Genomic DNA, 26,111 nt, shown 5'->3' on the forward strand with positions numbered 1-26,111 from the left:
TTGCTGATTCCTTAGAAGCTTAAACCTCAAAAGAAGCTTAAATGTTGGCTCAAAGTTGGCATGAAATCGAGACCTTTTCTCCTTTTTGTTATGCAATTATTTAAAAGAATTTATATTTTATACATTTTATTTTATATTTTATAGTGCATTTATGTTTTTGAAATGACAAACTGTCAATCTAAACACTGTTTAAATTTAGACTGACCACTTGACCACTGCCAGAAGTAGATTACATTTTACCTTGGTTTATGAAGCCTTGCTCTGCAGTGTTCATTTCCACTGGAAACACGTTCTTCAGCCTTCATTTCTATATTTTGTGAAACTGCAGTCAAAATAAATAGCGCCAAGAAGAAAAATGTATAATTTTGGTCAAATATAGGAAAGACTGAATATCACATTTGTTTTAATCCTGATTTTGTATTTATTATTTTAACATACATTTGACTGCAGTTTTGTACACTGTAAAAATTCCTGCTGCATTATTGCTGCCTTTTTGTTTTTTGTTGTTGAATCGAATAAATTCTAGTCAACTCAATTTGTATTAATCAAATTGATTGAAAATGTTAAGTCAAACTTTGTATAACTTTAATTTAGTGGAAACCAGATTTTTTTTTTTTTTTTTTACAGTGTAGGTAAAATTAACACTACGGACAAATACGACACCAACAACTTTTGTTCCTTTCCACACTAATGATAGTTACAGGGACATATTATCAATAAATAAAGGATTATTTTTATGCAGTTCTTTGCAACACCAAATAAATACTACAAAATGACTAAACTGCCTATGATTTGAAACTGTCTATGATGTAATTTTTCGAATACATTTGCCTAACCTATCTGTCTCAATATAACAGCATGATCAGCTTGTTCAGTAGATTACCTTTGTACAGTGTTTGATACAGAACACTTGATTTCAATACCAAAGAAGCACCAAAGAAGTAAAATCAAGGTAAAACTTGACACACATTTCTCTTACATTTGCTTCTGAAAACACTATTGGTTGGGTTTTGGTCAGTGATTTGCTAGAGTGTGATCTGTACAAGCCCTGCATTCACATGCAAACAATGTGTGTACTCTATCAGATCCAATGAGAACTCAGACCCAATGTGATCCATTACATTTAATTAATGCTTAATCTATCAACTGATAAAGAATTATGTCCATTGTTCTGACTGCTGCGAAAAACAGTTCTGAAACTATAAATGGATCCATCTACATTAAAAAAATTACTTTTGCTGTTTGTTCAATCTACTTACTTAAAGTAAGTTGAACTAACACAATTCCAAATGTTTTTTAAAGGAAAATTCAAGTTATTTTATGTTTAATCAATTCAAATTTAAAAAAAAAAATCCAATCAAGCTAACTTGATTTGTGTTGGGACAACATTAAGGAATTGTGAGCAACCCAGCATTTTTTATGGTGTACTCCAGTTGATCTTTCTTGGAAACTGGACATTATTAGTTTGGAATATAGCACAGCCAAAATAAGAAAACTGTACAATTTTGGTCAGTATATAGGAGAGACTGTATATCACATATGTTTCAATCCTCATTTTGTATCTATTATTGCACTATTACTGCTTTTATTATATTTGATATTTCTCAGGCTTTGTTGTATATAGTTCAAAATCTAAAATGTTCGATAAAAAAGAAGGATGTGTATCTGATACAGGAAAAAATTGCAATATTTTATTTTTCTGCCATATATACAGTTAAAGCCAGAATTATTAGCCCCCCTGATTTATTAGCCCCCCTCAACTTCTGTTTAACGGAGAGAAGATTTTTTTTCAGCACATATCTAATCATAATAGTTTAATAACTCATTTCTAATAACTGATTTTATTTTATCTTTGCCATGATGATAGTAAATAATATTTGACTAGATATTTTTGAAGACACTTCTATACTGCTTAAAGTTACCATAAAAGGCTTAACTAGGTTAATTAGGTAAACAATTCAGGTTAGGGTAATTAGGCAATTTATTGTATATCGATGGTTTGTTCTGTAGACTATTAAAACAAAATACAGCTTAAAGGTGCTAATGTTTTTTACCTTAAAATGGTTTTTAAAATATTAAAAACTGCTTTTATTCAAGCTGAAATAAAACAAATAAGACTTTCTAAATAAGGAAAAATCCGACATACTGTGAAAATTTCCTTTATCTGTTAAACATAATTTTGGTAATAGTTAAAAAAGAAAAAAAAAATCAAAGGGGGTGGGGCTAATAATTCTGACTTCAACTGTATATTGCGATTATAAATATTTTCCACCAGAAGATTTGAATAACTCTATTTGGAAAGATTTCATTCATTTAGATAGATTGGGATGATTGAGTCTTTTTCTCTGCAGTGCGTTTGCATAAATTATTATACATTACAAGCATATGCAAATATGACAGAGCAAAGAAAAAAGTTAAATATACAGTGCTTTATGGTCGTCTGGATGGTCTAACAGTACTCATGTACAGAAATTGAACAATCAAACATAAAATAACCTAGTCATCATTGTATAAATTATTTTAAAATAATAATATCTTTTAATCTTAAATAAATAATCTAATCTAATCCTGCATTGTGACTATTGCGCATACATTGCGATATCGATGCTCTAACAGTATATTGTGCAGCCCTAGTATCTGACACGTATAACAAAAATAAATAAAAAATACCCCAAAGTAGTGAATTTCAAATTCGCAAAAAAGATACGCTCACATTGACTAAACCTGAAATGTGCAACAAAACTTCCCCAAAGCAATGCATTTTACACAAATGCACGCTAAGCCATGTATTTCCAATAAGATTGGGTTGTAGAATGTTTTGCTAGATAACAGGAAACTGACAACCAATCAGGTGCCTGATATTTAAGTACTATGAACAGCTAAAGAAAATACTTTGTATTGTATATACAGTTGAAGTCAGAAATTAGCCCCCTGGCATTATTAGCCCCCTTGTATATTTTTTCCTTCAATTTCTGTTTAATGGAAAGAAGATTTTCAACACATTTCTAACTATAATAGTTTTAATAACTCATTTCTAATAACTGATTTATTTTATCTTTGCCATGCTGAAAGTACATCATATTTCATTAGATATTTTTTAAGATACTAGTAATCAGCTATAAGTGACATTTAAAGTTGTTGACATTTGGCAAGTTGTGGTCATTAAGCTTTGCCAGTCATGGGTTGCAGCTGGAAGGGCATTCGCTGTGTAAAACAAATGCTGGATAAGATGGCCGTTCGTTTAGCTGTGGCGACCCCAGATTAATAAAGGCATCAAGTCGAAAAGAAAATGAATGAATGAATGGTCATTAGGCACGTCATTGTATAACAGTGAAAATATATAGCTTAAAGGGGCTAACAATATAGACCTTAAAATGTTTTTTTAAAAACTTAAAACTGCTTTTATTCTAGCCGAAATTAAATAAATAAGACTTTCTCCAGAAGAAAAAATATTATCAGACATACTATGAAAAGTTCCTTGCTCTTTTAAACATAAAGAAAAATGAAATAAATAAATTACAGAAGGGCGAAGAATTTTGACTTCAACTGTTAATGGTAATTTCAGAGTTTAAGTTTAAGACAGAAAACAAATCCGAAGACTCAGATTCAGGGGGATTTTTGTCAGCAGTCAGTAATACAGGATATAATACATGCTTTCATAACCAGCAGGCTTGACTATTGTATTGCCCTCCTTTCTGTTCCACCAAACACTACAATAAATCAGCTACAATTAACCCTCCTCGAAAGTAAATTTATGAGAAATGTATGGCCCTGCTGGATGAAAAATTGCAAGTCTCATTAATGTTTGCAGCCCAAGCATGTGACAGGACGGGGTGATTACTTAGTGTTGGGTGCTTGTTTAAATCCCCTATATAAGCAACATGATCCTTGCATTGCTGTATGAACACTACTGAGATGCTTCAAGTTAGGGTGAAATACACACAGTGCGGCGATCAGTAGGAATAAGATCCAGACATATACAGTAAGAATAAAAGCTCAGGTTCTTTTTTCAGCTTGTGTTCACCCCCTACAGCTACACACCGATACTGAGTGAAAATGCAAACCAGAACCAATGACAGAGTGAAACAGTGGAGAATGGAAAAACTGCAGATGAGACAAAATGTAGAAAATAATCAGAGTAGGCTTATGATGTATTAAAATTTTGTTGTTGTGATAAATTGCTGTATTATCACAATGTCTTATATTATTTTTATCAATTATCTACACTAACAGGCCACTTTATTAGGTACACCTTACTAGTGCTGGGTTGGACCTCCTTTTGCCTTCAGAACTGCTTTAATCCTTCGTGGCATAGATTCAACAAGGTACTGGAAATATTCCTCAGAGATTTTGGTCCATATTGACATGATAGCATCACGCAGTTGCTGCAGATTTGTCGGATGCACATCCATGATGCAAATCTCACATTCCATCAAATCCCAAAGGTGCTCTATTGGATTGAGATCTGGTGAGTGTGGAGACCATTTGAGTACAGTGAACTCATTGTCATGTTCAAGAAACCAGTCTGAGATGATTCTCGCTTTATGACATGGTACATTATTCTGCTGGAAGTAGCTATCAGAAGATAGATGCACTGTGGTCATGAAGGGATGGACATGGTCAGCAACAATACTCAGGTAGGCTGTGGTGTTCACACGATGCTCAATTGGTACTAATAGGCCAAAAGTGTGCCAAGAAAATATGCCCCACACCATTACAACACTACTACCAGGCTGAGTCGTTGATACAAGGCAGGATGGATCCATGCTTTCATGTTGTTAATGCCAAATTCTAACCCTACCATTCGAATATCACAGCAGAAATCGAGACTCATCAGACTAGGAAAAGTTTTTCCAAATTTCTATTTTCCAATTTTGGTGACTGTGCGAATTGTAGCCTCAGTTTCCTGTTCTTAACTGACAGGAGTGGCACCCGGTGTGGTCTTCCGCTGCTGTAGCCCATCCGCCTCAAGGTTCAATGTGTTGCGCGTTCCGAGATGCTCTTCTGCATATGTCAGTTGTAATGAGTGGTTATTTGAGTTACAAGAAACAATTTATCAGCTGTAACCAGTCTGGCCATACTCCTCTGACATCAACAAGGCATTTGCGCCCAAAGAACTGCCGCTCACTGGATATTTTCTCATTTTCTGACAATTCTCTGTAAACCCTAGAGATGGTTGTGCATGAAAATTCCAGTTGATCAGCAGTTTCTGAAACACTCAGACCAGCCCGTCTGGCACCAACAACCATGCCACGTTCAAAATCACTTAAATCACCTTTCTTTCCCATTCTGATGCTCAGTTAGAACTGCAGCAGATCGTCTTGACCAATCCATAAATGCACTGAGTTAATTTGATTGACTTATTAGAGATTAGCGTTAACGAACAGTTGGACAGGTGTACCCAATAAAGTGGCCGGTGAGCGTATATTAAAAGGTATAATACAAAGTATTTATTCATTTATTCATTTTCTTGTCAATTTAGTCCCTTTATTAATCCGGGGTCGCCACAGCAGAATGAACCGCCAACTTATCCAGCAAGTTTTTACGCAGCGGATGCCCTTCCAGCTGCAACCCATCTCTGGGAAAACAAAGTATTTAATTAATATATTATAATTCAATTCAATTAACTGCATTTAAATTATCGTAATGTTTGTGTTATTATGCATTAACTAAGAGACTATCCTAAGATTTAAAAAAAAACCTTTTTTTGTTACTTTATTAACTCTCAGTGCATTAACTAATGTAAACAAGCATGCATTCTGATTTTTATCATGCATTAGTAAACGTTGAACCGTCATTAATAAATGCTGTGCAAGTATTGTTCATTATTTACATGTCAGTAAATAACTTAATTAACATTAACTAATGAAACCTTATTGTAAAGTGCAACCGCACCACTGCACTGTGAATATTCTTAAAAAGCACTTTAAGAGTTTAAATAATAATTATCTGTATTTTAAAGTGCCCACAACATTAATACAGTACATGTTCATTATCACAATACTGAATTATTAAATACCTGCGTACATCTATGGAGCAAGTAAATAACAAGACTAAACAAAAAGAGAGTTAATCGCTCTAACAATCATACAATCCCCATCTAAAATGAATAAACGCATCAAATCCACAGCATGGTGATATGTTATTCAGACCTGTGTCCGGATCTTCCACCCGGGTTTCCTGGTTCCCCATGGCTCCACAGAAGACACTAATCCATCAGAGAAGGGCTCAGCTGCACCTGACAGAGGACGTTTGCTCAGCCAGTCCCAGTTTACTGCCACCGGTGCGTACGAGACAAAGACAATAAGACAGAGGTGTTTGTCCTCTCCTCGCGCCCTGCTGGCAGTGAATCAGCGGCTAGACAACATTCCTGCTCACTGTCAGTCTGTCCCAGTGCAACTCTCTCTTATTCTCAATCACTTCCCTCAGTGTCGGGCAGCAGCTGCAGCGGGAGTCTGTTCAGTGTGTTTCAGACAGATCGTGTCTATGTTGTGGGGGGCGTGGCTTCACTTCATCACATTTCTGCTCCTCCTCCTCAAGCCGAAGCATGAAAATTACAGCAAACAACTCCCTCTTCACTCTTCCTTTCACTCCAGTATTCAGGAATGATAAAAAAAACTGATTATAAAGAAGAGAAGGATCTGTTTGTCATGAACTTTTCTAAACTTATTGATCTGCTCTGAGGATTACACACATTTACAAAGTCATGTTTTTGTCATAAATTGCTGCTTTTTCACCCAACGGGAGAGTTTAGATTGATCTGTTTTGTTCTGTTCCCAGTAGGAGGCATTGAAAGATGAATGTGTTATTTTCTTTAGCTCCCTCCCTCTCTCCGCCTTATTCTCTATTCATGTGCATATGATAAATATTCATGCTAGGGAGAAAAAACACATCTTAGGCAGAGTCTGTCCCTGGCTTAACAATACAAAATGTACAACTCTGTTTCTCCTTGACCTTATTCATTTGTTTAGTAATGTGTAATAACTATATAGTAACATTTTGTAACTGTTTTGCACATTTGTGGCTAATGCTTATGAATTAATACACAGCCTAATTAGCATAAAAATGAAAGCTTAGAAATTAGAAAGCTTGCCTAAACATCCCTGCCATTTTAGCAGATTGGAACAAAATATACAAATAAAATCATACAAATAAAAGCCTCACACTATACACACAATAATAGAAGGATGTTTTAAAGAGGACCTATTATACCTATATAATAAGTCTTTGATGCACCTAGAGTGTGTATGTGAAGTTTTGTGCCATTTACTGACTGTCGCTTTACATTCAAATGAGATTGTGCTCTTTTCGAAAAAAGGCGGAGCTACAAATGCCTATGTGTCAGCATAGTGGGAGACTCAAAAACAAGACTAACGTCCTTTACTAATAAGGGATAGATCGTCACAGCATTTATTGCAATAAATAAACTTTATATAATGAATATTTTTACAGTATTATATTAACATATAATAAATATGGATAAATAATCCATTTAATATGTTTTTAAAAACCCATATTGTATATTTAAAATCTAAGGTCCCACTTTAATTTGATGATCCGTTTGTTGAATTTAAGTTAAATTGCAACTAATTCTCATTAGATTATAAGTAGACTGTTAGATTGGGGTTGGGGTTACTGTAAGTTGACATGTACTTCCAAAGTTTCTTATAGTCAGTTAGGGCCTACTCACACTATGCTATCCGAACCATGCCCAGGCCCGTTTTCCAGATCGTTTGAGAAGTGTGAGTGCATTGAATCGGGCTCAGGCACAGTTTACTTGGCCGGCCCTGGCCCGGTTGGAAGAGGTATGCCAGAGCACGGTTCACTTGGGCTTTGGCGCGGTACGCTTGTGTGTGAGTGCAAAATGTGCCTAAACCCGAAACTGAAAGCGAGACGTGACTTTTAAGGGACCGTTTCACATCGATTTATTAATCATTCTTACTGTTTAGTGAACGCAAACTGTCGCAGTTTATTAAAGACGCAAACCCCTCACTGCTTGACAGCTGCGCACCTTCAGCAAACCTCCTAATACCTGCAGCACGAAGACTTTATGGTTGTTTATGAGCGTCAAAAGTGGCTGATCTTTTCGGAAAAATATTTGACTGCGTGTCACTACATATCAACCGACTTAAACGATATAGCTAAAGCAATCTCCACTGTGCTGAGCGAGAGCGCTTCTCTACAGTCTACTAATACTCAAATGGACCATCAAAATAATGAGTTACCAAATCTAATTTGTCAAATGACAAAAAAATAAATCTAAAACCTCGTACACTAATCTACACTATTTAATGTTGTTGTTGGACAATATGACAGACACAGGCAGCATGTCCTCCACTATATACTTAGTTATTATTAATACTGTCTGAGTAACAAGTGTTTGCAGTGGAGAAAATTTCTTTTTGTTTGTTTTGGCGTCGTGGCTTTGTCTCCTCATTCTGTAGCAGAGCTCACATTATAAACTATATAGCCACTAATTTTGTGGTGGCATGTGATGCCGTGAGGTGCTTCATTAGATTAGAATTACTCGTCACTGACGCAGAGCGACTTTTTTTTCCGGGCAAAAGTTGCATGATACATAAACATTCTTGCATTTCACCTCAACAATGGAGAAGTAGTGCTTAAATTTACAGTTTGCAAATGCTACCTATGTTAGATTTGCCATAATACTGACCCCTGGTTGTTGGTGTGCGCTTATGTGAACACCCGCTCTACTCTGCCTCTGATTGGCAAATGATGGACATTTACAGACACGCCAATCCTCATCAGTGGTTGGTTTTGTGTCCTGCCCCGAACACACACGCACGCACGCACGCACACACAGAGAGAGAGGGAGAGAGAGAAAGAGAGGTCCTATGGCTGAGAGACGCTGCTTGCATGAAAACTGCTTCAGTCAGTGTTATAGTAACGCGCTTTCTACTAACGGTAACAGCGTTGTAACAGGGGGAACAGTAATTCATTTAATTATTAGTTACTGAATAAAATATCGCCGTTAATTTATAGCGCCGTTATTTCCACCACTGCAAACGCAAACCATTCTTGGTTTTATTTTCCTACTTATTAGAGTGCCTCTCCTTTTATTTATTCAAGTACAGAAGTCTCTATGCTTTTCACTTCATTTTTATGAGGGAGTGTGAATTATTAAAGTTATTAAAGGGGGTGAGAAATATTATCATATTGTTCTTTTTGTGTTTTTTCTTCTTTCCCTAATTCCTGAATTTACTAAGGTTATATAAAATCTCTCCACCCTTGGTAAATAAGCTCGGCTCTAATCTGCACTCCTGTAGCTCACTCAGTCACAAACAGAGGCAGAACAAAGCCTCTGTAAACTAAACTGATCTGTGCCCACCCAGACCTCTCACTGACCAAACACAAGCGCAGGGTTACACTGTTCGAATGTTCCAGCTTCAGTACAAGCTGAGCTCAACATTTTCAATTACTTCTAAAAATAAATGTTGGGTTCATCTTTCGGTGTAGAAAAAAAGGGGCTGGAATTTAATAGGGCAAAGCATTCCAGGGGGTTACAAACACAAAACAGCAGATACACACTGTTTGAAGAACTCATTTTTATTTTTTCATACAATTTTTTTTTATTTGAGCATATCTTTAAGTTAATAAGAGGTCAAACAGCTTTATCAGTATTAAGATTGATGTGCTTCTCTAATAATAGTTAAATTCATGTATTGTCTTGAAAAGCTGGCTTAACTCCCTCAGTTGCTTAAAACACATTGCTTAAAACACGCAGGATGTATGAAACAAATCTTTGTGCTCAAACAAAATTAATTATGTAGGCTAATTGATATATGTGCAGGCAACACGTTTCCTTATCCACAAAAGAGTAAAAGTGAAAGTAAAGGCTGAATGGTGGAGGCTCATTCTCTCATTCTCGCTTTGCAGATGCACCGTTTAACTGTTTTCTTGCTAGTGAAGTGTTCAGTTTTTCCACTTACAAACTCTGCCATGTAATAATCAAATGTGGCATGGTGTGACGCAACTGACTCTGAAAGGGAATGGGACATCAAACTCGTATTGGTTTATTCTCAAAACGCACCATTAACTCATTAAGAGAATATGCTCAACCCTGTTAGACCATGCGCCGCCGTATTTTTCCGTCCTTAAAATAGCAAAAGCGGATTCGGATACGCCCTTAATGCTTTTGCGCCCTGCGCTTCAGACTTTGTACCTAGATCGATAAAATAGAGCCCATTTATTGTACAAGAAAATAAAATTAAATATCTCAATGAGATTTGAAAAGCAGAAAATAATAATTATGTATTTTCTGATCATATGTACTACTTTTAGTAATTTACGCAATGCAATATAGGTCATATATTATAAAACCACAATAAACAAATATCAGATAATCAAGAAATACATTTGTCAAAGTCTGTCACTTTTCTATCATAAAGTATAAAGTTGCAAAAGTATATTACATTTACAATATTTTATTTTCCTTTTTTTATAATTAAACTTTATGTGCATCTTAACATTTTAATACAACTCATTGTAATTGTATTTGTAACGCATTCCCAAAAAGAAATGTTATAGTATTAAAAATTATATAAGCATTATTAAAATGCTATAATTTGGTAAATCCTCAACACTAAATCATACACTTAACATGTCTGACAATGACATAAGCGCTAATACATCCAGCCCAATTCCCCATCTAAGCATTCGGTCTTTAACAGATCTCAGAGCTTTATCAAGTACTGTCTATTGGAAATGGGAGTGTTAATTAAAAGACAACAAAAGAGGAAAAACTTGTGACCAGGTTGTCCACTAGCCCTTGCAAAGACATTATTTATAGAGAGGAGACCATGTGCCTCTCGCTTCACTTCACTTTTGAGACCTAACAGCAAAGGAAAACGTTCTTAAATAATTGATGACGCCTTGCTATGGCTGGCTAAGGTGGCGTGAGCTTTAGTTATGTAGTTATATTCTATGGCTTTAGTTACATACTATAGCTGTGATTGATAAGCTTCTATAACCATTTTTTATTTGTTTATCCATATCATATATTTTTATTAATGCCATGTCAGCAACAAAGGCTATTTTCATAGCAAAAATGTCTCATTATTAAATATACAATTAAAATCACAAACAAATGAATACATAAATTAGATACGGTTTTTATAATAAAAAATAAAAATAAATATTTCCTTGGGTGAGTTTACTTCATTAAAAAAACCTTCTGCAGTCATTAAATGCAGGACAGTCTAAAAGAATGTTTTATAGTAATAAAACCATGGTCTAATAGGACATCTGGTAAAAATACCTTGATCAAAGCTAGTCTTAAAATGTATTTTAAATAAAGGTGCCCTATAATGAAAATCTGCATATACCAAGGCATAATAAAATAATAAAAAATCAGTATATGGAAAAGGTCATACTGTGATCCTCAGACACCACTGTTTCCTCGTCATGTAAATTCCACAAGTGTAAAACACCAGTGGACAACGAGCAGTCAGAAGACAAAACAAACTGTGACGAGACTCACGGGCCATGCATTCCTCATTTGCATGCTTGCCTACTTTAGGTCATTCATCCGGACCTTATGAGCAGTCGTGTCATCAAGAATGCATAAAAAAACTCTGAAATCATTAATATAAACGCCTCAGACTGTATTTGATAAACCAAACATTTACTAGTGATACAACAGTGATAATTTTCCTCCCTCAGTTATTTTAAGCATATATTTTACTTACTACCTATGTGGGACTTATTTTGAAAACGCGAGCCCCAAACTGTTTACTGTGCATTACTAGAGCACGAGGCATGTTCAAAATCGCTTTAGAACACAAAATGCAATTACGTTTTACACATTTATTCATCTTCACACTGAAGAGGCATGAGGTATGTTTAGTTACATCTTTTGTTAATTTATCACATTTATTGTGATATTTGATGCGTATGTTTCAATAAGCACGTGCAGGCTTCTGAATCGTGTCAAATCACTCGGCTCAACTGTCATATGTTCATGCAAAGGTTGATAGTAAGTCCTGGCTGCTTTCTTTGACAATATAGCTTCGAAACAAAACGCGATACATCGCAATTCTCTTTTTTCAAGTTTAATTATGGTTTAGCCTTTATCCACAACAGATCAGGTGAGCAAATCAGGATAATGTTACTCTGTGTTTATATTTGTCCGTGCTTTGTGTGTGTGTCTGTAAGAGCGGCATGTCAGAGCGGAGCTCATTAATAATTACAACACGAACCATATATGGTCAATCATGGACCTTCTGATTGTATTTTATGAAGTAATACAAAAGCTTATTAAACCTTTTCTGGAGATTTTTCGAACATACCGAAGCTATAAACCTACTATGTAGATATCAGAGAACAATTTAACTTATTAAACCAATGCAGTATATGGCACCTTTAAAAATCTGTTTGAAAATTCAGGTTGCATTTCATACATTTTATTCCTCTTGTATCTGTTTTTAATCAGATCATTTTACATCACCTACGTTAAGTCAATTTTTAAATCATTGACTTGAAAGTGGAAATTCCTTTAAATGGAATATCTCGGTTTAGTATTAGACAGACCACAAATCCTCTGATAAGATGATCTGATTTATCACATTATTTAATAAGTATTATAATAATGAGAGAAACATGACAATGAGAAAACAAAAGAGAATAAAACGATAACAGACTTCTAGCAAAAATGTCTAATACTAACATAGCCTGCAGACAGATTATTTATGATTCATTTTCTTGACTCAAATTTGACTCGCATTCTAAATTATTACATAACTACACAGTGAAGTGTCAAATCTGCTCTCCTACTTTGATGCTTTGAGTGGTTTCATCATCATTGCAAGAAAAATATATCACACCACATTTCCTGTCTACTGGTTGTCAAGTGGTGAATAATAAATATTATGCATTGTTAAAACATCAGACCACATTTCCTGTCCACTGCATGACATATTTTAATTTGTGATTAAACAACAAAGAAATTAGGACTGATAAAGAACCAGATATTTTGCAAAATGCACATTAAATTTGCACTTTTTTAAAGATACAACTACTTTTCACATATTTGCATATAGTTAGTACAAAGACCCACTACCATTCAAACTTGTGGCGTTAATATGATTTTAGGGAATTTTCAATTGGCTACAGAACAACCACTGTTATCTAATAAGTTGCAGTAGGTGATTGTCTTCACAGACATTTTTTGTTTGTGCTGGTTGAAAGTCTCTTCACATTCCATTAGTAAAGATTGAAGTAAATTATTTAAATGTATTTATATGTATTTTTATCTTCTGGGTGAGGCATAAGACTAAAAAATGTTAATCAAATTAAATTTTGTTGGTTTTAGATTCACATGGGTTCATTTTTGAATGACAATGCTCCCTTTATTGTTTGGGCTGAAATAGCATGCAAGTATGACTTCGTAATAAGTGTAACGCCCGATTCACACAGGGCTTCAGCGTCAATGCTTGACAGAGGGCGTGTCTGAAATTGGGGCTGATGTGATCATCATAGCAGCATCAGCCAATGAAATTAGTCAGCAATCAGCTACTGTCTGAGCTGGTGCATTTGCATACAGCGATCTGATTGGCTCACGCTTCCATTTGTGCTTGAAAAGTTGAGAAAGTCCCAACTTCTGCAGCAAGCAATGCCACTGAAGCAGCGCTGACGGATCCACAATGCAGTTCGGCAACGTCTGAAGTCACCCATTCTAAGTAAATGGGAAGCATTGACGCTGACGCCCCTTTCACATGGGAACCTAAACCCCGCCGGACAAGCACCAAGCATAAAGTAGTCACTTTAGGACAAAGAGTGTGATAGAGTGAGACCAGCGATCCTTGCATGCATGAAATATTGCACATCATGAAAAGTTTAGCTTGCTACACAACTGAAAACATACTACATATAACACAGGTTTTCGTTTGGAATTGTAATATTATGAAGTACTGTAAAGATTTCTAAATTGCGAATGACATGATCTAGTCTGTCATCTTTAAAGTGCGCGCGTTTGTATTTTCAGGAGGTATGGCTTTGGATGGCAGGAGAGGGACTGTGTTTCAAAGATATAATGCTAACTGGTTAGCATTTTGGCATCTTCAAATTAACTACAAAAGTATCTTTCAAAATAACTACAAAAATATTATATATTGTCAACAAAATTGTTAACAAAATAAATGAGTGATCAGTAATAGTAGTAGTTATTAAAACTATTATGTTTACAAACGTGTTGAAAAAACCTACGTTAAATAGCACTTGGGGAATATATGAAAAAGAGCTGAACTTCACAGAAGTTCAAATAATTCTGACTTTCTATTAAAATGCACAACAAACATTTAATCTAGTAATAATAGTTCACAATATTACAGTTTTTACTAGGGGTGTAACAGATCACAGTTGTTCTGTGATTCGTATGGATCACAACCCACAGTTCGTACTGCACTTGACCCACAGATTAATATTTTTTTTGAACTTGTTGGTTAATCCAACATTTATAACAATTGCAGAGAGATCGCCTTCTGTGTCATTTCAATCACATGTATGAAGGCATTTTGGCTTCCCAGTAAAATATAACGATAATAGAAAAAGTTGTGGTGCATGGGACCTACCTAAATGCTTTCTTAGGTAATAAATTAAAGGTGTTTTCAGTCACCGTTTGTTTAGCCTGCATTAATGCATTGAGTGTAAAGCTGCACAATTAAACATTAAAAGATGGTGATCTCAATCTGCATTCATACAAACAACCATCAACATTGTCACTACATAGGTCTTCAGAAATGATACACCTACAGTATAATGAAAAAGTTTTATGTGTGTATTGTTGAATGATTAATTGACAATGAATATGACGTTGTACAAGATGATAGATTTTCATTTTTAGCATTATCAGCAACAGTAGCTAAGATTATTCTTTGTATTGAATACTTCTTTTTTTTCTGCTGGTTCTTTCTTTATTTTTATTTTTTATTAAAATTACAGGTTCTATGTTCTGATTGTTGCAGTGATATGCTTGTATAAATGGAAAGCAAATGACATTCATCTCCTCTCTTTTTTTGCTGATTCGAAAAATGGTCCGATCCGTGACTTATAAAAACATATGTGATCTGAACTATGAGATTTGCGATCCATTAAACCACCAGTTTGTACTATTTTAAATCAAATAAATGCAGCCTTGTTGAGCCCTAAATCTTTCAAAAACAAACTCTTCCCAACTTTTGAATTGAATTTATGTCTTTTATTCTCTTTGTCATTTTCTCACCAACCTCATTGAGCACGTTAGCACCTCCTTTAATTAAAACAACCAGCCGAGCATCACATGAAGTACAAAGAATTCTGCTACGCCCTGATGCTGGTATTTTACCACTGCCAATCCCACTGAGGTCATGCCACCAGGCAGCATTCCTATTCATCATGTCTATTCAGCTCGCATCTTTCTTCTGGACAACTGAATTGATCAATGCAACTGACACTCAAGTGCAACGGCATAGACGTGCTTCCATTAGCGAATGAATTAAATATGGCACTGATCTTGACACATGCACTCTACAGAGACAATCCGTCAAATCTCATATTTTCTCATCTTATGATTTTTCCAAGCACATCAAAGCCTTTTTAATGGTTGTTTATTTGTCTCCATCATCTAAAACTCAAAGTTAGATAATTTTTTAATAACATTCTGTTCTTTTCTGCTGCAAAAGACATCTCTCATTGTTAAAGTCTAATTGAATGAACATTCTATTTTGTTTTAAGTGTAGCAGCATAACCAATACAACATTTCAGCTTAAATGGTGATACATCTTTCACAGCCAATCATTCAACTTTTTTTATACAATATAGAAAGTAAAAAAAACACAATGTTAAAAAATAAATAAACAAAGTTAATAATAACAATAACAATAAAATAAAAATGTAAACAATATAAATAACAGAATTTACACAATTCGGGGGAGGTCAAATACTCACCTAAGTCAAACTCAATATTAACCCTTAAGTATGTACTGTTGGTGATAATTTTATCCACTTTGGGGTGATTTTGAGATGACATATTTTCAATATAAAAAGTAATTGAGGACTGGATTTTTAAAAAACCTTTTATCATATTTTACATCCATTATAACCAAATTTTTTGGATTACAAAATCATGACACTATACAATCATGCATTTTTGATTTTTGGTGGTTTTCCCTGTTGGAAAGAGGTCTAATTTGTCATTTTTACTGTTGACAATCTGTTTTACTGTTTTACTGTTGCGTAATTTATGCACCATCAAATGTGATTATAATGGAATTGAATGGGGCAAAAACAGCCACCAACAGTATATTAGCAAAAAAATTTAATCTAACTATGCATCAGAGCCAAATGATACAGTCCACATTACTTTTTATATAAAAAAACAACATAATTTTGTTTTTTTGTTTTTTTCACCAAATCAGTGACCTAATTTGTGAACTTGGCAATTAAAGAGTAAAAATCCTGCAAATTTTCTAAACAATTTAGTAGTTTTGATCAGTTGGAGTTTTGACTGAGGTTTAATAAAAGATTTTTTAAAAACTGACAAAAAAAAACTTGGAAAAAAAATCTGATTCATTTTTACAGCAGTTTAATTCAGTGCATTTTTTCATCCCGAACATAACAAAAGGATGGTCAATTTGAACAGTGCACAAGAGTTCAATATTATTAAATCTTTGTCTAAGTCTGAAGAGTAGACTGTGAGAGAAAGCTTACTGGTTATTGAATTAGAAAAATGCGTACCTTGCAGATTAAAACCAAGCAGCAATTATTTTATGCTTGTACAGTATCTCAAGAGAGTGATCTTAGATATTCAGTCCAACTGTCATTGAGTTCTGTCAATTAGTCAACTGATGCAATGAAGACAAACACAAATGAGTCAGAATTAATGCAATGTAGGGCAGCAAATGAATCATAGGGTTCTTCAGGATTGCAGAATGGTCTCTTGTGGCCCTCTAGAGGTAATCAGCTGCACTGATGCACTGACCACGATGCAGTGGTTTAACAATTCATACATTAAAGGGATAAAGTAAATAATAATAAAAAGCAAAGTTTACTTATTAATTTCCACCCAAAATAATGTTTTTAAAACTATATTATATCATTTATTTCTTCAGCAAAACATAACATTTAAAAAAAATTATCTGAAGACAATTCTCACTGAAACAATTTGGTTGCTTTCTTTATAAATACATTTATTTTGTGTTCCACATAGAAAAGGCTATACAGGTTTGGGTGAGTAAATTACGTCAGGACATTTTTAGGAAGGTTTAACTATTCATTTAACATCATGTATTATCAGGTGACATTATATTTGTTCACATTATCTGATCTCATAAAATCTAACTCAAATGACATTAGCAAGGCTCTATTTTTCCCTTTATCAAACAATTTAACTATGCGTTAAAGATCATGTATCATCAAGTGACAGTATATTTACAGTACATTTACATTATTATCTGATCTCATAAAATCTCAATAAACTCAAATGACATTAGCAAAGCTCTATTTTTCCCTTTATCAAAACCTGTTACTTGTATCATGCTATTTTGTGCAATGGGAAGTATTATATTTGTACTGTGTATAAACATCTTTGTAATGAAAAGTGGACATTAACACTTAAGGTATTAAGTCTAAGACTGGAAAATGTTTGTATGTTTAATAATTCATTCAAATGCAATGGTATGCCATGATTTTTTTAAATGAAGGAATTACTGTTTTTAATTATAAATAAATAATAATAATATATACACACACACACACAATATATAAATATACATAGTGTGTGTGTATATATATACACACACACACACACACACAATATGTAATATATATATACACAATATGTATTATATATATATATATATATATATATATATATATATATATATATATATATATATATATATATATTTATACATACACACACACACACAGTTGAAGTCAGAATTATTAGCCCCCCTTTGAATAATTTTTTAAAATTATATATTTCCCAAATTATGTTTAACAAAGCAGGGACATTTTCACAGTATGTCTAATAATATTTTTTCTTCTGGAGAAAGTCTTATTTGTTTATTTCAGCTAAAATAAAAGCAGCTTTTAGTTAAAAAAAAAAACATTTTAAGGTCAAAACTATTAGCCAAAACTATTTTTTTAGATAGTCTACAGAACAAACCACTGTTATACAATAACTTGCATAATTACCCTAATCTGCCTAGTTAACCTAATTAACCTAGTAAAGGTTAATTAGTCTTGAAAACTATTTAGTCAAATATTGCTTACTGTCATCATGGCAAAGATAAAATAAATCAGTTATTAGAAATGAGTTATTAAAACTATTATGTTTAGAAATGTGTTGGAAAAAAATCTTCTTTCCATTAAACAGAAACTGGGAAATATAAAAATAGGGGGGCTAATAATTCAGGGGTCATAATAAGCCAATGGTACAGAAATTGACAATTCAACAATGATAGCAGAAGAGAAGAAAAAAATGATCTGAGCACATGACTGCACACATGATATCCACTCCATGTAATACTCCACAAAGGATCATAATGCAGAGCATGTTGCTTGTGCTGAAGGGCAGTTCACACATTCTTGTAAATAAAAAGTGAGATGTAGGCAGTGGGTAGGGAAAACAAGGATGTGAGACAATGGTTAAAATGTGTGCGTTTTTAGGATGCAGGTGAGGCATTACAAAAGATGCTAGAAAAAAAGCGCAGTGGTCAAAACAATCAGAGAAAAACAATGGAAAAATTGTGCAAGAAATGAAAAAGAAGTACTATTTCATATTTATAATGTCAGTTCTTTTCTTTGTTATTCATATCAACCACACTGTAAAAACTATCCGCAAATTAGCAATACTTCATGTTTTGTGAAATTCAAATTGTCTTCACTTTGGATTGATCAGTACAACTGTCCACATTTTTGCGAGAAAATATTTTGTGTTTCTCTTTATTTTTCAAATTATTTCTGAACATATATGATGTTTAACACAAGTTTGTACAATGTTTGTCTTCACGTATCAAGATATTTTTGTACTGCACACAAGATATCAATTGTACTTCAGGTTATTGTAAACTACTTGAAACATTTTGTGATTAAGCTTAAACATGCTTTCTACGATTATTTGAAAGATGAAAAAAATTCCTACTTGATGCGCTGCGTGGCCGGTTGTCTGTAAGCTCAGCGATGGCTCCTGTGGTGATGGTCTTCTTTATGCGGGACACTGAACCCAGGACAGGTTTAGCCAGAGCATCATCACTGCTCGCCCTCTTTATCTACACGCAAAAACATCAGAACAATCAGTGAAACAGCTGCGATTCATTTTGTGAACTGCATTACATGAAAATGAGTTTTGTTCCTTTTAGGTTTTAGTCATGTCTGTTCCCATAAAGGACATCTAAAGACAAAATGTAGCTTTTTTTCTCAAGGAATATATAAAGAATATACTCCCTTCTCACTAAAAATAGAAATGAGGACAGCTTTTATCATATGAGTAACATAAATGTCATTATTTTGATTTAAAAACAGTGAATCTATCCAAAAATGATTTAAAGTTTATTAATGAGTATATTAAAAGGCATTAGGAATGCAACGATTAACCATTTTCTTTATTAACCGTGCTTTAATTCAACAATGTTAATTAATCGTAAAGACTTCTCAACACCATGTTTCTGCACAGAAAAAAAACTGCTGCAACTAAAAGTAACGCCAACTGTGCACCAGTTTAAAGTTCCTGCTTGTACACCAAGGTAAATACCTGCGCACGCTGGATTAAAGGCTGATTTTAACTATGGCTGAAGCTATTAACTAAAAGCCATTCACTTATCCCATCTTTTGTGTGCACAAGTTCACTATTTCCAATGGAGACGCAGAGCTTGCATGCACATATTGGCGGCAACATGCAAGCGATGTGACGCGCTCATGCTTGCCAGGCGCACCTAGTGCAGACTAGGGATGCAACAATACAGTTGGCTTACGGTCCAATACATACCTCAGTTTTTTTAACACGGTTTTTGGTTCGATTCTGTTTAGGTGGCGACACATAAGTATTTTTTTTTTTGAGTTATTCTATGCTTAGGCAATAGGAACAGTAAGAGGTTAAGGAGAAAATAAAATAAAATGATTTATTGCAATACTCCTTTATTTTACATCGAAGCCAAGAAAAGTACACTAGTTCCTACTGTATTGTATAATAAAAAAATTAACACTGAAATCTCACAGGTAGCCCATGTACAAACTGGGGAATAAACATACATGTGGGGTTAATAAACATAAATTGACAATTTCAAATAAACATATTTGTACTTCAGTACTTAAAACTTAAAGGGCCATGACACCCCCCACTTTCGGTTAAAGTCTACTTCAGAATTTTTTCAAAAGATGCATGATTAATGGGCGTGGAGCTCCGCAAGCATAGGGCAGGAGTGGGCGTAGCCAGCAGGGGAGAACGTGAGCGAACAACTGTTGTTGACAGTTAGCTCACAAAATGAGACGAATCGTGAGGAGACGCATGAGTTTATAGTTCACAAAGTTAAAATGCAAAGAAATGAACAGTGATTTAATGCCCTGCTACATTTGTTATTCGTAATTACATATACACATAACCACAATTTATATCATTATAAAGATAAGTGTGTTCATGTAAACCCTATAAATGAGGACTTCTCCCTCAATCCCCGTATCCAGCAGACTAAGTGCAGCAGGTCATCTGACCCGTCTATTTTAACCATTAGCCCTGCTGGTAATCTGGAGGATTTAGGCAAACACAGCAGCACGGCGATGTGTCTGAATGTGAATGAACTCCTGATAAAAGACAGCGTCCGCCATTCTCTAATTCTCTTGCTGCTCTCCCGACAAAAATGCTAGCAGCACACACACAGCTTTGCTGTATGATCGGCCCTGACAAGATCGCGGGGGAAAACATGCAACAAACCCCGTGGATGATGGAAACAAACGCATATGAGCCTTCATGAACGGCTAAATACTGTGCCGTGGTTTCCGTGTCTCTAAGCTTGGGCTTGACACTGGCAGGTCTGGCAGGTCTCATGAATAATTAAGCAGCCAGCTCTTCACATAGGATAAGAAAACTCCGCTAAGAATAATAATGAGAAACCGAAGCGTCATCATTGCACTTGCAGTACTGCGCTACGTCGCCGATTTTAATCCCGCCCCAAAAATTATTTTAAACCCGGAAGCTGAAATTAGCTGACAAAAGCTCAAAATTATCCAGTTTTTCCCACAATTAAAGCTGACAGGTGCTAACATTGTCTTAACTGATGCTCAACACACACACATCTGTTAATATAAAAAAAGTTCTCCGGGGTGTCCTGAACCTTTAAAACTGCCTTGGTTATTTTTATGTGTCTTTCGGAACCAGTTGGGTACAGTATGTTTGCTGGAGGGATTCAGCGAGGGATTGTTGTTTTTTGGAGGACTTTATTACCTTCCCTCCTGCCTCAGACAGTGATACTGCTGGGTAATGGCACTGCAGATGTGCAGTCATGTTTGAAGTGTTTTTGTTTGACTAGGCTATACATGTAACCGAAATGTCACCACACCGCAGATTTGAAAGACGCCGGCGCTTCCTCGTACTGTTGCCTGATGGATGTTGGTCAAGCGCCCCCTAACTTTAGAGCATAGTGATTGAATATTTACTCGCGGGGAGGAGTTTCCTCATCTCAGCTCGTGGACTTACAGGCACACACAAACAGTCAAATCGGAGAGAGAAAACACACATAAATTGTTTAAATGTAAAACCGAAAAAAAATAAATAAACGCAATTCACAAGTGCACATTGAACCGTGGCTGTCGTACCGAACGATTCAATATTATATTGAGAATTGTGGCATCCCTAATGCGCACCACGAGTCACATGACAAGAACTGACCTTTCAGCTTACAGTACTTTGTATGGAATATACACATTTCCACTCCAAAGAGAAAAAATACAAAAGGAAAACACCAAACAATTTTGTAACAGTCAGAATGCCTTTCAGACAGAGTTCCAGCAGTTCTTGACTACATTTGTTTTCTTTAAAAGGGAAATACTAAACTAATATGTAGCTTAGATTTACATTAGACAAATCTCATTTTTTATTTATACTTATTTTTATTTATTTATTCATTCGTTGTTCTGTCATTTATTTTCAGTGTAAAATTATTTATGTTTAAATGCCAAACACAAAAAAAGGTTTAAAAATTGGCTATTGTTTATTTGTTTTATTATTATTTTGTGCTGTTTTAATTCTTTACTGAATTAAGCAATAATTAAATGATTTTCCAAACTAGTAGTGTTTTGAAGTTAATAAATGCTTAATAATCGTGATAACTGTGATCCCGTGAAACGGCTTGTAGGCATTTTATTGTTTGCATCACTTTTGTTCAGCATTCTGTAGTTTTCCATCTACATGTGCTGATAACATGCTATGTCAGTGATTCATTATTTCTCATTCTTTCCACTGTCATATTAAATCAGCGTTACAGCTCACCTTGCTGAGTCGCAGGTCAGAGGCGATGGTGCTAGACGACCTGGAGGTCTTCATCCCGATGTTGCCAGAGTATGTGCTTTGTGAACTGATGGTGGACAGCTTTGCACGTTCTGGGGCTCCCATCCTGGGCAGCGCCACCTTGGCGGTGCCCCCTTTTAACATGGTCCTCTCAGTCCTTCAACTCTAGCTACTTGTTCTGTGGGCAAACAAGAAGAAGCAAAGGGTCAGAGACAGATTGTTTAGTTTATTGTTTAGATCATAACTCGGGAAATAGTTTAATCTCTTATAAAAAAAAATTCTAAATGAAACAAGCGCTGCTCTTTACCTTGCAGAATCTGCACCTACAGAATTCAAAATACCCGTAATTGCAAAACTCAAAATCAGCCTATTCTAACCTGTGTATTTAATAAACATGTTTCCTAATTCGACCATAAATTAGCCATTTTTATTTATTAGATAAGATATATTTAATATTACAAAAACAACTAGAGTGCAGATTTACTAAATATCATCAGGTAAGTACAATCACAAATGTCAATGATTTTATACCACAGTTCAACAAGAAGCAAATATTAGGCGAGTTATATATTCTGATTCAATCGATCACTCATTAAGACAGGGATTTGCATACCATGTTTTTTTCAGGATCAAACACACCCGTTTTTCTTATTTTTGAGATGGAAGTATTGAAGATGGAAGAATTTGCGGACATGTTTTTAATATTTCTGCATAGATTTTTGTAAAAAAAAAAAAAAAAATCTGTGGATTTATGTGGAATGATTTTGAGAGAATCGTATATAAAAATAAATGAAATAAAAAATAATACCTTTAAACTTTTATTTAATGCTTGCAATGGAAATTCAATTAGATCTACTTATTTGGTAAACAAAGCAAGTCTCTCATATAATATATATACTAAAAGACTATTGAACCAGGTGAAGAATCATATGAATATTTTCATATTAGTCAATAATAAAACTGAAATTTAAAAACTGAATAAATATAAGTTTACAAAAATAGGCTGAACATTGGCCAAAAAATCTACAGATTTCTGCGTGTGCAGATACCGTGTGGGCATAATATAAAGATTTTAGCTATAAAAATATATAATAATTTTCTATGTATATATACAGTCAAGCTTAAATTATTTACACCATTACTCAATTTATTAATAATTAATATTTGTATGAATAATTTTAGGCAAGACTGTATATGGATGTGTGTATTTATACTGTATATACACACACAATTATCATGTAAACAAAAACATTTAATTTGCATGCGACTAGCTAGGGCTGGGCGATTTGGTCTTAAATCAAAATCTCGATTAATTGAACATTTTAACTTGATTACGATTAATGATGATTAATAACGATTATTTTTTAAAAAATCTCTCGTTTTTAAGCACGCATGTATGCTTCAGTGTGCTATTTGTGTCGGTCTGCAATAACACTTCCCAAACGCTAGCTGGCAGTGAGGTTTTTATGTTCCTCTTTATCGAGTTTCTTTACAGGGGTTTTGCTTTTTCTGAACGCTACCTTAAATCTACAAAAAGCTAAAACAAGCTCATTTAGAGGCGGGAACCGGCAGGCGTGCAACAACTTTAATCGTAAGGTAAACACAAAACAAAAGATTGCATCTGGAGCTTCTTCACGGAACTCCACACTTTTAAACACTCGCTCCAACAGGCACGCTGCTGTCCCACAGCTCTCCGCGCCACCCACGCTTCTTAACGCTACTAAACCGACCAATCACAGAGCTTGCACTTTGTGTCATTGCAACGTGTAGTTACATTTTTGAAAGGTGCGCGGGTATGTGAGCACACAAAGGCTGCACAAGATCATACGCATGCACTTGAAGCAGAAGTATAAATCAGCCTTAACATAGCAGGATCATGTGACTCCACACTCGGTAGAGAAACTAATCGTAAAAAAAAAAAAAATTTACCTGGGAAAATTAGATTGATTATAGATTCTAAGTGTCGATTTAGATTGTTTTTCGATTAATGGCCCAGCCTTAGATTAGATTAATGGTTTACCAGCTCTAATATGGAGTTCAAGTTGCGATAAAAAATTAACAGTACTGATAGGGTCATACCAGGGGGTTCATTTGCTTTCAGCTTTCAGCATAGCCCTCATTTACAATTCTGTAGAATTGCAATGCAGAAAAAAGGGACGAAAATAGGAGCAGCAAAGCAATCTGCTAAAGAAATAGCCTTTCAGGAACATGCAGCAATCATTTATGAGAAATAATCTTAATGCAAGTGAAAGTGGGCCAATTTAGAAGTGGAAAGACGGGAAAGAGAGAACGTGAGAGAGACAACCCAGAGGAACATCAAAAAAAGATTCTGATGACTAAGCTTGAGCTTTTTTAAGTGATCTACTAATTGAAAGCCCCTTATCAGAGAGTTTAATTTGGAGTGTAGGTCTCACCCAACTAGATCTCTATTAATGTAGAGAAATTGAGTGACTCGTAGAGAGCAGGACACACATTAGTGAACAAAGCAGAGGTAATGTGAGAGGAGTGGACAGGTGGCCATTGACTGAAAGAGGCATAAGTGCTCTACAAAATAGAGAAGGGGTGAGTTTGAGTGAGCTAATGTGTTCCCCTTGTGGGTAGCTCTTATTGATTTGAATGGTGGGGTGCAAATACACGCAGACACTCAACCATTAACAACATCCCAAGAGATGCTGGAATGATAGCTATAAGAGCACCAGAACATTATCAGTGAGAAAGACTTGCTTAGCTCATCAAAAAACAAAAATAATCTTTCTTTAGTGCATAGTGTTTTACTATAATGAAACATGATTTAGAAAGCAAGATAAGTCCTTTTATGGAAAACCATAAGCATTTATCAATGGATCAATTAATAATATATCACAGAATACTAACAATATGGTAATTCATTACCATACATTTAATCATCATTAAATGTCATTACATTTAACCATTAGAAGATGATATAAAATAATCAATCAAAAAAGCTGCTTTTTACCATATTATTAGCCTTTTATAAAACCATTTTTGGTGAGGATGCTTGCATTTCAATGAACACGTCCTGACATGTCGAAATCCTGACTAATCAATTAATTAACGACTAATTGATTGATTGATCATTAATTTAGATCAGCGGTTCCCAACAGGGGGGGTCACGGCCCACAAGGGGGCCTCGGTGAGCTCTGTGGAGGGTCACGTCCTGCATTAAATCATTTTATCCTCAATTATAATTTATTCCTCAACCACTAGTCCGTGGATAAATTTTTACTGGGCTACACAAGAAATCATAAATTTTTTCCGTTTTATTTATTATCTGAGTCTGAACAATCTTTTATTTTGAAAAATGACCGTATTCTCTCGCTTACATCTTGGTCACTTAAGCGCCCAAAATTAAAACCATAAGCAGCAAAATTAGTAAGAAACAGACGTCTTTGGAAAGTTTCTTTGCTAAGGGGAAAACCCAGTGAACAACTCACAAACTTGCAAGGAATGGATTTGCAACCCATTTGTCAACAAATCAGGTGAATACACCATGGCTCTTATTAGGCTGTTAAGTTAAGAATAGGTTTAGGGTTAGTAGAAAAAGCTGACGGGTAGTTGCAAAGTTACTTGTAGTCAGTTAAATTTATGTTGG

General features: G+C 34.8%; 2 protein-coding genes and 1 long non-coding RNA gene across 17 annotated transcripts in view; 1 reads left to right on the plus strand and 2 right to left on the minus strand.

Moving 5' to 3' along the window:
* The window catches only part of specc1 (sperm antigen with calponin homology and coiled-coil domains 1), a 182,656-nt gene that overhangs the window by 112,734 nt on the left and 43,811 nt on the right, over positions 1-26,111 (minus strand). For 12 of the 15 annotated variants that reach the window (XR_012406454.1, XR_012406455.1, XM_685735.10 and 9 more), the window contains 2 exons: positions 22,481-22,676; positions 19,142-19,268 (listed from right to left, as the gene is read on the minus strand). Coding sequence is in view for 12 of the 15 variants with exons in the window: in XM_685735.10 (XP_690827.4) it covers positions 19,142-19,268; positions 22,481-22,642 (289 nt within the window). In the remaining 3 variants the exon portion in view is untranslated. Of the gene's footprint in view, positions 1-6,152; positions 6,462-19,141; positions 19,269-22,480; positions 22,677-26,111 lie in introns of those variants that run through there. The other 3 variants (XR_012406456.1, XM_005168632.6, XM_073951568.1) reach the window with 1 other exon arrangement.
* Positions 1-26,111, minus strand: part of cntrl (centriolin) — a 548,241-nt gene that overhangs the window by 7,830 nt on the left and 514,300 nt on the right. The window lies entirely within an intron of this gene.
* On the plus strand, positions 509-6,457 carry LOC141385653 (uncharacterized). Its single transcript, XR_012406465.1, has 4 exons — positions 509-1,361; positions 1,412-1,997; positions 2,215-4,246; positions 5,435-6,457. It is a non-coding gene; the product is annotated as an uncharacterized lncRNA (long non-coding RNA).

This window comes from Danio rerio, chromosome 5, assembly GCF_049306965.1.
Source record: "Danio rerio strain Tuebingen ecotype United States chromosome 5, GRCz12tu, whole genome shotgun sequence".
NCBI classification, from domain to species: Eukaryota; Metazoa; Chordata; class Actinopteri; order Cypriniformes; family Danionidae; genus Danio; species Danio rerio.